The following is an 11,971-nucleotide window of genomic DNA, read 5'->3' as shown; positions in this document are numbered from 1 at the left end:
GCTCTCCTCTTCTCTCCATCTCTTTTCCATCTCCTTTGCAGACCCCATTCACCCTGTCATCTTTTCAGTGGTGTTGAATCCCAGAATTAGTCCTGGGCTTGCTTCTTTCCTATTCTACATATGCTTTCAAGTTGATTCCATCTATTCCCATCGTTTCAGCCATATTAAAGATCCCCAAATTAAAATTTCCAACCTAGCTGTTTCTCCTGAACTCCAGATCTTTGTCTTACATAAATCTGACTACTTGACATCTCCAATTGGGTGTGTCCAAGGGCATTTCAAACTTAACATGGCCAAAACCTAACTTCTCACCAAATGTTTTCATCCTCCTTTATTTCCCCCAAATTCCCTCAATTCCTTGTTCCTCATCCATAGGTCCAAATGGAGAAGTGTCATGACTGAGCGGGAGTTGGAGAGTTGGCCTCCCCTTGTTCTCACAGCCTTGAGGAGGTTGCTTGCCAGCAGCTTCCCAGGCACAAAAAATGGGCTATCGGCCCACTTGCTCCCAACCCAACTCAGCTTTCCCCAGCCTCTGCTGCACCCCATTCATTAATCACTGCACTGCTATTCCTTCGCCTGGACTTCTCTCCCCATTGTCTTCTTGGTAAGTGTGGCTGATGTTCAGACTGGCTCTCTCTCTATTTCTGACCTCCTTAAATGTGCCTCACCGGATACTAGAAGCTTGTAATCTAAAGCTACTTGTATCAGAGGACCTTGTATGCTGGGTTCCACAGGTGACCTAACTTTCACAAGCAGATCAATGCACTTAGACTTGAAGGGGGAAAGAGAATACTGAATTGGAGGCCATGCATCTTCTCTTTTGGTGGGCAAGCTTGGATGTGGAAGTGTTAAAACTTCTCCTTTTTGCTGTGACTGTAGCAGAGGTCCCAGTGGGGATCTCTGCCTTTCTGAATGTCAAAAGGCAGGGAGGCAGTATCTATTTTGCTATTTTATGAATCTCTGTAATACCTCCAAAGCCTAGTACAATGCCTCGCACATAATGAACTCAATAGAGGAATACATGAAAGAAATTTGTGCTATGATCATGTTCAAATGATTCTCTCTCTCCATAGATATTTTTCTCATGGATTTTATGGTTATATGGGGCATGGATTGCTGTCATTAATATCATATAGGTAGGACATTTCAGGATGCTGTCATGCTTGGGATGGTAGGTGGTAGGAAGGGGCTCCCCTCAAGTTGTGAGATGTCCTAGAGATCTTATCCATAGCAGAACATTAAGGGAGGGCTCTTTGGTTTGCAGTGCACACTGGTAACCCTGGATATCTTTACTGTACAAGATGACATTGGCCCCAAAGTACTCTCTTCCCAAGTTCTTTATATGTAGGCTTTCGGTGAATATTGTTTTACATTTTCGTTTATTATTTAATTATAATAAAACAAAAATAACATATAGATGCAAACAATAACTCACATCCAGAATTCATAAAATAGTGTTTTATGAATTTGGTTTGAAGGTCCATATTTGTCTTACCTACTATTGCATAGTACTTTCTCATCCCTTATGTCTGCAGGTGAGCTCTAGTTGCAGTCACCTCTGGAAGCATTATGGTCAAATCACACTGCTGGGTGGGTGAGTATATTGGAGTCACATTCCCAGCTCTCCCTCCCCCTTCATGCCCAGTTTGTGTGGAATTTCCACTGGTCTATCAGCTCAGGTTTAAGCACTTCACAATTTAAATATCTCTTACTGCTATATGATTCCATCAAGTGGAAAAAGAAGTTAACTAGAAGTAGAATCCCGTGCACCTGTTTCCTAAAGTCCCATCTCTGGGCGCCTCCACCATACCACAGCCCTTCTTCCCCCAGGCATCCCCGCCACTTAGAAAGTGCCTTGGATCTCAGGCAGAGAGGGGCCTGCTTCACTGAGGCAGTAAAATGTTATCAGGGAAAACAGCTTGCCTTTTCGGGGCTTCCTAACTCTGACACTGGTTTAGAATTTCAGCTGAGAGTCCTTTTGGTTGACTGGAAACCTTAAAGTGTACTGAAACATTTAAATACCCTTAGGCAGTATAAGATTAAAACAGTCTGTAAGAGCAGGGTCTGTAAACTTTCTCTGCAAGGGCCAGATAGTAAATATTTCCAGCTGAGCAGGCCATACAGTTTGTGTCTACTCAACTCTGCTGCTGTTGAGGAAAAGCAGCCACAGGCAAGATGTAAAGGAGAGGTGTGGCCAGGTTTGGGTCCTTAGTTGTAATTTGGCAACCCCTGTCTAAGAGAAACAAATTCCTACCTTCACTGAGATCTTTTCCAGGGTGCTCCATCTCAATGTCCTGACAGCTGATACCCTGCTTCATTTCTGATTCGTCTCAGGTATTCATTTGTGAAGAGCAATCAATAGCCAAGTCTTCAGATGATTAATATTACTAATTTTTCATCAAAAGAATTAGCTAAAATAATGAGGTTTATCAGAAAATGAATGAACTGAAAGTTAATGTTAAGTCTAACTAGATGTGTAGCCTTGGGTAAGTCACAGCACTACTTTAGACCCAGTTTGGTTTTTATCTGTAAGATTAGGGGGTTCAATTTCTTGATTTCTTTCTTTAAAAAAAACTCTCCTTGTTTTTTTTTTTTTTTTTTTAGCTGAGCCATCCTGCCACCTGTTGGTAGCTCAGCGGCTGCTCAGCTCGGGCTGACTCGAACCGCTGTTGCTCAGAGCTCAAACTCTTGAGCGAGCTCTTAACCAACTGAGCCACTCAGCCGGCCCTTAAACTCTCCTTGTTTTTTACAGAAGTAATTCATGTTGACTGTAGCACATTTAGAAAATAAAGTTAAGCAGAAAGAAGAAAATAAGACACCCCAAAACCCCCACAAACAGCACTGTTAACATTCGGCACGTATCCTTTTGGTTGTCTATCAGTTTAGCTTTTCTATTTCCTTTTCTATATATTTTTTAAATAACAAAAATGGAATAATAATAAACAGCTTTGCAAGCTCAGGTTTTCATTAAGTATAACATATTTTTCTGTTACTATTTTTTTCAATATTGTATTTATTAGCTGAATTCTATTATGTGGATGTACCATAATTCATTTAACCAATCCCGCCTTTTGTTAGGTTGTTTTTAATCTTTTGTTTCTATAAATTACACATCAATGGATATCTTTGTAGACAAAGCTTTGCACACGTCCTTGATATATTATTGCTTTCAACTTTAAATGTTCATATGGTAGACAGTCACTCCAGGTTTGGCCAAAAGAGGGCATTTTAGGCTTTCCTTCTCAGGGCAAGGCCATAAAGCTTTTTCTACAGTATGTAACAAAAATAGTGGTTTTATTGTGAAAATGATTCAATTTTGGATCTTCAGTAATAATCAATAAACCCAAAAGGGAGATTCAAAGTCATTTATTTTTATGTCTAATAAGACTACACACACACACACACACACACACACACACACACACACACCTAATACTCAAATAATGAACTGCTTTGTTGGGACTTAAACCAAAAATGAATAAAAGTTACCTCTTTTGCCCAATTCAAAATAACTAAGATGGTGTTCTGCTTAATGCAGAGACTAAAGTCCCTGCAGAGGACTGTGTTGGATAGATAGTGACAAATATGCAAGAAGGGAAACTGCCAAAAACACTGTGCCAGAGAAAAGGCCAGAATGTGCAGCTCCCTAGAAATACAGATTTGAGGGCAACATTGAATGGAGTCTTGCCTGGACCATCACTTACCTATCACCTGCCAGCCACGTTTTGGTAGGTAATAACTGGTAGGTTCTGTTAGAGCTTGAAATAATTGTCTTATGTGTATTTTTTTTTCCACCGAGAGCATATATTCCCAAGGGTAGTGATCTGCCTGTACTTCTTAGCACACCCAATTACACCCAGCAAATTCCTAAGTACATGGAGGTACTCAGGTAGTTGTCACTCAATGCTAATGACAAGTTTCTATTCTAAGTATAAATACAGATGATTGCTGAGAGGTAGCGTGGTGGTGAAGGGTGTAGGCTCTGGAACCAGCTTGCTGGGATTTGTACCCTGACTCTGTCACTTACGAGCTATATTAGGTGCTTTATCTCCCCGAGCCAATGTTTGTAAAATGTAGGTAGTAATGGTACCTCCGTCAGATGGTAATTTAGCGAATTACATGAGTTTAAACACATAAGGAAGTTAACATGGGGCCTGGACTATGAAAAACTCTTGATAAATGTTACCAGAATGATGACTTGACTAAGTGATTACTAAGATTTTTTCCTTTATTTTTAGATTCTGTGATTCTTCTGGCTGATGCCCTCTCCAAGCTCCTCCCGTAGCCACTGAGGAAACCAGCTTCTCCCTGGCTTTGCAGGTTCACAGCCATGGCTCTGCCGGCTCCAGGGAGCTCTGATAGTCACGGGCCACATGTTTACCCTGGTGCCTGTCCAGTTACCTCTTTTAAATTTTACTCCAGCCGTCTCTCATTTGTTCAGTTGGAGTTCCATTTAATTCCATCAAATCACATCATTTCACAAATACAGTCATCTTCAGAGAGATGATCTAAGACGTCATGTGGAACAGAAACGCTTTTCTTCACAGGGCTCAAAGAATGTGCTCAGAGCAAAAGAATAAGGTTTGTGAAAGGAGAAATGTCAGAAAGGATGGCAATACCACAGCATCTCCAGGCTAGCTATGCAGTGGTTTCCTCTCCTGCGTCAGCTAGTCTGTGTGGGGTTCTCCATCTGTCCCTATCCCAGAACACTCTCACTCATTAATAGTGGCGGCGACAGAGGCGGACAGGTGTGGGGAATTAAAACCATATATTCCCTTAGGGGCAAGTAGTGGAGTAAGGCTGGGTTAGAGCTTTAAAATGTCCTTCTCTCCCATTCTGATGGAGGGGTATGTGACCTCCTCCCTACAGAATTGGTGACATAAGACTCATTCAGGAAATAAGCAAAAAAAAAAAAGAAAAAAAAGAAAAGAAAAAAGTGAAGCTGAAGCTGATTTTATTGCTATTTGGAGGCTGGAGCAGTTAGTAACAAGAAATGGGTCTTAAAAGACAGCTGAGCCCTTAATGAGGCTGGAATTTCCCAAGTAGAGGAGAGAGGGGTTGGGTTTGTAGGCACGAGGAAGAAGCAGAAAATGAAGGGAGGTGAGGAGACAGGGAGGAAGTGTACTGTACACAGAGTAGTGAGGCTGCCCTGAGGCAGAATGGCTCAGCTGGAAAATGTTGGGCCCTGGAGAAGAAGGCTTCTGAACAAAGGAGTGACTTAGGACATAGCCTAACAGAGAACTGAGACGGCAGCAGCATTTGTTTTAAATGAAGGGAACAGGGCTGAGGGAGTGCAGTGGGAAGAATGATATTTGGGTCAGGCTTGGACCTCAATACCTGGTCACCTCTGTGGCAGTAGCTGGGGGCCTTGTGTATGTGACTTGACCTGCTGAGCCTGTTTCCTCACCTGTAAATGATATGTCAGAGTTTTCGGGGAGGATTACCATTCACCAAATATTTTACTGGGTTCCCAAAATGTGTCAGACAATTTGCTGGGTGTCAGGGGTACAAAAATGGACAAGAAAAGACATAGTCTCTGTCTTCCAGGAACTTACCTTTAGTAGAGAAGACAGTAAAAAAGTGAATAAAGATTAAAAACTGCAGTGTGATAAGGTGATACTGTGAAGGAAGGTCGGCAGGAAGGGTATCCAGTTTTCAGTTCAAGGGGTCAGGGAAAGTCTGTCTGAGGAAGTGGAACTTATTGAGGCCAGAGAATTGAGAAGGAGGATACCAGGTAAAGAGCAAAGGGAGAAACATTCTGGTGAGAGGAGTAATATGTGCAGAGGAGGGAGAAGCTTGAGGAATCCCTGGAAATGCAGAGAGCCCTACAGCACAGGGGTGAGGTAGGGAATGGGGTATGAGGAGATGCAGAGGAGGGGAGGGGCAGGACATGGCAGGAGTCTGGGTCCTGTTCTCAATGAAATGGTAAGTGGGAGGGTCATGTCCAGATGTGTTTTTTTGTTTTTTTTTTTTAAAGATTTTTTTTACTGGGGAGTTGGGGGAGGGAATAACGTTGGGGAATCGGAGAAGGGGAACAGACAAGTTGCTGTCCTTTTGTTCTTCAGTGTAGTTGTGGAGGACATCGCTTCACTGGCCCATGTTGGTATTGTGATCATTACGCTCTCCCCGGCTGAGGCAGATTGGTCACCGGCCTGGCCATTGGACTGCCACTCACGGTACCTCATGGCAGCCCACTGCAGCCCTACTGCAGCCTATGCTGTCGCCAGTGACTCACAGCAGCCCAGCTCCAGGTCGAGCTGTTGTTCACCATCTTAGCTATAGAGGGCGCAGTGTCACTTGGCCCATGTGGGATCCGAACCGGTGGCCTGTTGCTCAGAGCTCGCGCTCCCAAGCCAACTCTTAACCAACAAGCCACTTGGCCATCCCCAGATGTGGGTTTTAAAGCTATTATTATGCTCTGTGCTAAACAGAATCTGACAGGGCAAGAGTAGTAATGGGGATACAGCTGAGGAGGCTATCTGCTGCCATCTGTGAAAGATGGGGAGGTCTTAGATTAGGGTGGGGCAGCGGAGCTGGAGGGAAGTGGATGGATTCTAGAAATATTTTGAAGGTAGAATCAAAGTTCTCTTATGTCAGTTAGAAGAGGGAGGAAAAGGGTGAAATCAAGCACAACTTCTGGCTTGAGCGACTAGGTAGAAAATACAATTACTGAGATGGAGAGACTGGAGGAGATATAGTTTTCAGGCCAGGGATGAGATAACATATAAAAAACCTTGATCAGTGCCTGGTACATAGAAGACACTCAGTAAATGTGAATTACTATTATTAGCTGGTCATTCTGTATTCTATATCAATGGTTTCTAGAAAACAGAGGGAATCAGTAACTTTGACTTAAACATAGTATACATAAGCATGGACTAGAAGAGCAGGATTCTGAAATAAATGGATGGTGGCATGTCTCTCTGAAATAAATTACAGCAAAAACTTCATCAAGAAATGATGCACAGAGGGGCCTACAGCCCACTGAAGAAAATGGTTCATTAGCTCACCCTCTGAGGTCTTACTTCTTCTCTGAAATCACAGTAACAAAAATGTGTAAGCTACCAGATGCTTCACATTTAAAGCTTTTATTTTGAAAAATAAAATACAAAACTCATTAAGTTGTAAATGTATACGGTAATTCCTCAGCTTCTCAGAAATGATACAATGAATTATTTAAATAATTAAGATATTTAGTATTATCCACATCAATACATTTAAACAGGTACAAGTGTTCTAAAAAACATTAGAACATGTACAGACAGTCTATTCCAACATGAAACTGCCAAATTTTACTTAGAATCCCATTTTTAAACCCTCCCCTTGAAAACAAAGTTTGGAATCTGGTAAGAACAGATAAGGATCAGGGCAGTTGTCCCTGCTGGGCTTCTTATCTGGTTGTGGATGCAATTAGAATAGAGAGCGCTGTCCTCAGGAAATAGACCACTCAGGAAGGCCCAGACGTATGCTGACATGCCACCCTCAGGGGAGGAGCCTGGCAGATGAACGGGAGATGGGACCATGGTACACACACTCCATGGATCTCAGGTGGGGACAGCCAGTCCTGGAAATTCCCTTCTGTCTTCCCTAGGGCAAACAAGAGGAATGTGGTTATAAGCGTGAAGTCACAATTCCTTCTGCCCCTGCTCCACACCACCTCCTTCCCAGCTGCGGGCCTGGAATGTGCCAGGTAGATGGGCAGGGGTATCAACAGTTACGAGAACAGCTGCCTCAGTTGAACTGCCTGAGAGATGCACTCTCCCTCAGTCTGGGATGCTTTGAGATGCCTGCCAGTAGCTTCAATGTGCAAAACACAGAGGGCAGCCAACGTGATAGCTGTTCTTGCCCATTTCTAAATGACTGCGACTGCCACCTGCCCCTGAAGCTACTGCAGGGGCACTGGTAGGGACGTTGAGTGTCCAAGGGTCCAACATGCTGATTCTTCCTTTGAAAAAGTGGACACTAAGGTTTTACAGGAAGCTTTGGATAACACAGTGACTGTCATTCAAATGCCAAAGGGATCCAAAAGACAACAAGACACACTAGTATCTGTCCTGAGATGCTCTGTTGTCTTCCTGGCTTCTCCTGGGTCCTTCTCTCACCGCAAGTGGCACCTTCAGGCCTCGATACACAAATAAGAATGAAATGCTCCCATGGGGCCAACTCGAAGGCTGGGGTCAACCTGACCCAGCATTCTGTCTCGTAAAACAAAGACTGTGCTTTTGGGGATCATTTCTATAGTTTGTTACTAGAGAAGTTTCTTTGAATGGGTTTTGTAAAATGACTGGTCAATAAATGAATCCCTGTGTGCATATTTCGGGGAGGGAATTTAAAAATTTTGAAAGTATTTTGCATAAACAAATTATGCAAGACCTGAGCAGTGCTGTACCACGTGCATGGCCATGGAGTGTAAGTCTGACACTTAGCATTTGTTCCTTAGTAAACGGCATGGCAGTGTCCCTGTGTCCCTGTGCTCTCTACCATCCAATAACACACACCAAGGCATAAAAACCTCCTATTCAGATTATTCCACTTCAGTTTTCTCCTTGGTACAACAGGGATAACACCACCTGCTTGCCAGAGTGGTTCGAAACTTGAATGAACTCATTCATATATGTATATAGAAATAATACATATACATTTGTCAATGATGTTATATATCATATATATCATGTACATATTATATATATAAAATGCTTGGTATTTTATGCTTGGTATGGAGTATGCACTCAATACATGTTATTATATACTATAAAAATAAAACAAGCAAAACTATAAGAAAAAATCAAATTAAAAAAAATGTTTTCAAGTTCCAAATGACCTAAGGCATCACCACATCATTCAGAGCAAAACAGAATCTACAAATGTGGGAGAAGATGTAAGCTGAGCAGCCACATCAGGAGATCTGGCCTCAGAAACCAGCTTTGCCCCTGTGCTTGACGGTCACTCAGCTAGAAAGGGGCTACTCAGACGTGGTGGGCCTGCCCACACTGTAGCCCTAAGCTACAAGAGATAACATAGGTTACAATCACAAGACATCATAATACACTAAAATCAGCAAGGGCAGGCTTGGAAAACAAGCCAACTAACCCCCCAAAATATGAGTACAAAATTATCTGCATGTCCAACACACAGAGAAAGCATAGGATGGTAGAGGAAGCACTGGTGTTCTTTAGCCTGGGTTCTCCTACCTGTCATGTGACCTTGACCAATAACCTACTCTCTAGGGTCAGTTTCCATATCTGCAAACAGAGGGTTGGGGTTGTTCAGGTTTCTTTCAGTTAAAATGTTTTATCATTTATCGTATTGAAAATAACTAACATTATTAGAGTGCTAAAATAGTTTGCTCAGTGCCACACAGAGCCGACTCCCACCCACTCTGACTCCAGAGCTGTGCTCACAACTTGGCCAAGCTGCCTTCCTTGAGAGCCTAAGCAGGGAAACCAAAAACCCAGCAATGTCCCCCAACCCTCACCTCATGTCTGTAAGAGGTTCCTGGCTCTGCTACTCCATTTGCTCAGTCTGTCAAAGGAAACAAAAGATGTTTTCAAGTCCTTGAAGTTTGGTCAGCATGAGAAGTAACTGCTCCTGTGAAAATAATCAGGGGTAGCTTGCAGGCTCTGACCGGAGACTTTCTAATGAACTCAGTCTGCTACTGTTGTATAATAAAGAATCTTGACTGGCCTTTGTCCCTGGCTCCTGGTAGGGTGACTAACTCCTTGGAATTTTCTGGTTTACAGGAGTGTCTGTTATTCATGGGCCCCTTGGATCATAACTGAGTTTACACTAAGAGACGTGTCATGGGGCTGTTCACCAGAAATACCAACTCTGTAATTAGAGGGTTGGGGCATTGAGCCAGCCCAATCGCTGGATGAGGGAGTGGACTGGGGATTGAGATCAATTACATGGCCAATGATTCAATCACCCATGCCCACGTAATTAGACCCCAGTAAAAAGTCTGGATGCCAAAGTTCAGTGGAGCTTCCTGGTTGGTGAACACAAAAGTATGCCGGGAGGGCGAGTACCCTGATTCTATAGGGAATGGGCAAAGAAACTCTTTGTTTGAGATCCTCCCAGACCTTGTCCTATGTGTCTCTTCATTTGGCTGGTCCTGATTTGTATCTTTTATAAATATAAAACTGTAGTCATACTTACAGCGCTTCCCTGAGTTCTGGGAATCATTCTATTGGGTTGTTGGAAAAGTCATGACACATTTTTGCAACCAAAAACATAGACAAAATACGTTATGACTTTTCTGACAACCCAATAGCTAAATATCAAACCTGAGGGTTCTGTAGGCTTCAGTGTTCTCATTTATTAGAAGTTAAACCAATCTTTTATAGGCTCCTCTTCTAAGTATGTGTGTGGAATGCACTAAATGAAACTACCAGAATAAGGGGCTTGAAGTGCCTGTTATACCTTTTGCCCATTTAAAAAAGTCTTTTTCTTATTCATTTGTAGAAAGCATCTATATTCCACAGATGAATCATTTGTTTCAATATTTTTCTCCCACTTATGGCATACTTTTTTTACATTCTTTATGATGCTTTCTAAGAAGTAAACATTCTCAATTTTAATGTAGTCCATCTTATCCATTTTAAAATTAATGGTTAGTGTTTTTTAATAACTTAAGAAATCCTTCCCTCTCAAGGTCACAAAGATATTCTCCTTTATTGTCTAAAAACTTTATTATTTTGCCTTTCACATTTAGGTCTATAATCCACCTGAAAATGATTCTGTATATGCTGTGAAGAGGGGTGTTCCTTTCATTTTAGTCTTAAATGTGCCTTCTTGACTCCTTCAGACATTATGCAAACAGCCTTGGGATTTGACATTCCTTCAAGACTCTGCCTCTTGGATGATTCTCTGGCTCCAATTGCCATAGCATGTAAGTTAGCGAGAGCCTGTTCATGAATCCACCCAGGTTTCTGGAACATCATGCCCAGCCCAGGCTCAGGGCCCTGTCCCCCCGAATCTGTAAAAGTTGATCAGTCTTTTGGCTAAATCAGCAATTCCTTGAGAATATTTTTGTTGTTGTTTATTTTTAAATTTTTTCAATTACAATTGACACACAATATTATATTAGCTTCAGATGTACAACATAGTGATTAGACATTTACATAACTTACAAAGTGATCACCCCAATAAATCTAGTACCTATCTGACACCATATAGTTATTACAATATTATTGACTATATTCCCTATGCTGTAATTTATATCCCTGTGACTATTTTGTAACTACCAATTTGTCTTTCTTAATCCCTTCCCCTTTTTCACCCTGACCCTCAACCCCTCTCCCATCTGGCAACCATCAGTTTGTTCTCTGTGTCTATGAGTTTGCTCTGTTTTGTTTGTTCATTGATCTTGTTTATTAGACTCCACATATAAGTGAAATCGTGGTATTTGTCATTCTCTGTCTTATTTCACTTAGCATAATATCCTCTATGTCTATCCATACTGCCACAAATAGCAAGATTTCCTTCTTTTTTATGGCCAAGTAATATCCTATTGTGTGTGTGAGTGTGTACATACATATTTACACATCTTTATCCAATTTCTACTGATGGACACTTAGGTTGCTTCCATATCTTGGCTATTGTAAATAGTGCTGCAGTGAACACAGGGGTGCATATATGTCTTTTTGAATTAGTGTTTTGGGTTTCATCAGATAAAAACCCAGGAGTGGAATTGCTGGGTCATAAGGCAGTTCTATTTTTAATTTATTTGAGGAACCTCCATACTGTTTTCCATAGTGGCTGCACCAATCTGCAGTCCCACCAACAGTGCACCAGGGTTCCCTTTTTTCCATATTCTCACCAACACTTGTTGTTTGTTGATTTATTGATGATGGCCACTCTGACAGGTGTGAGAAGATATCTCATAGTGGTTTTTATTTGCATTTTTCTGATGATTAGTGATGTTGAGCACCTTTTCATGTGTCTGTTGGCCATCTGTATGTCCTCTCTAGAG

General features: G+C 41.9%; 1 protein-coding gene across 2 annotated transcripts in view; it reads right to left on the bottom strand.

Annotated features, from left to right (window-relative positions):
- Positions 1-7,062: 7,062 nt before the first annotated feature.
- The window catches only part of TPST1 (tyrosylprotein sulfotransferase 1), a 135,664-nt gene continuing 130,755 nt past the window's right edge, over positions 7,063-11,971 (bottom strand). For both annotated transcript variants that reach the window (XM_019633775.1, XM_019633774.1), the window contains 2 exons: positions 9,476-9,522; positions 7,063-7,587 (listed from right to left, as the gene is read on the bottom strand). In XM_019633775.1, the coding sequence (XP_019489320.1) occupies positions 9,505-9,522 (18 nt within the window). In that variant the 3' untranslated portion in view covers positions 7,063-7,587; positions 9,476-9,504. The remainder of the gene's footprint in view (positions 7,588-9,475; positions 9,523-11,971) is intronic.

Source organism: Hipposideros armiger, unplaced genomic scaffold (genome assembly GCF_001890085.2).
Source record: "Hipposideros armiger isolate ML-2016 unplaced genomic scaffold, ASM189008v1 scaffold_1402, whole genome shotgun sequence".
NCBI lineage: Eukaryota > Metazoa > Chordata > Mammalia > Chiroptera > Hipposideridae > Hipposideros > Hipposideros armiger.
Note: the sequence above shows the minus strand (reverse complement) of the source record. Positions and strands in the feature narration are given on the sequence as shown.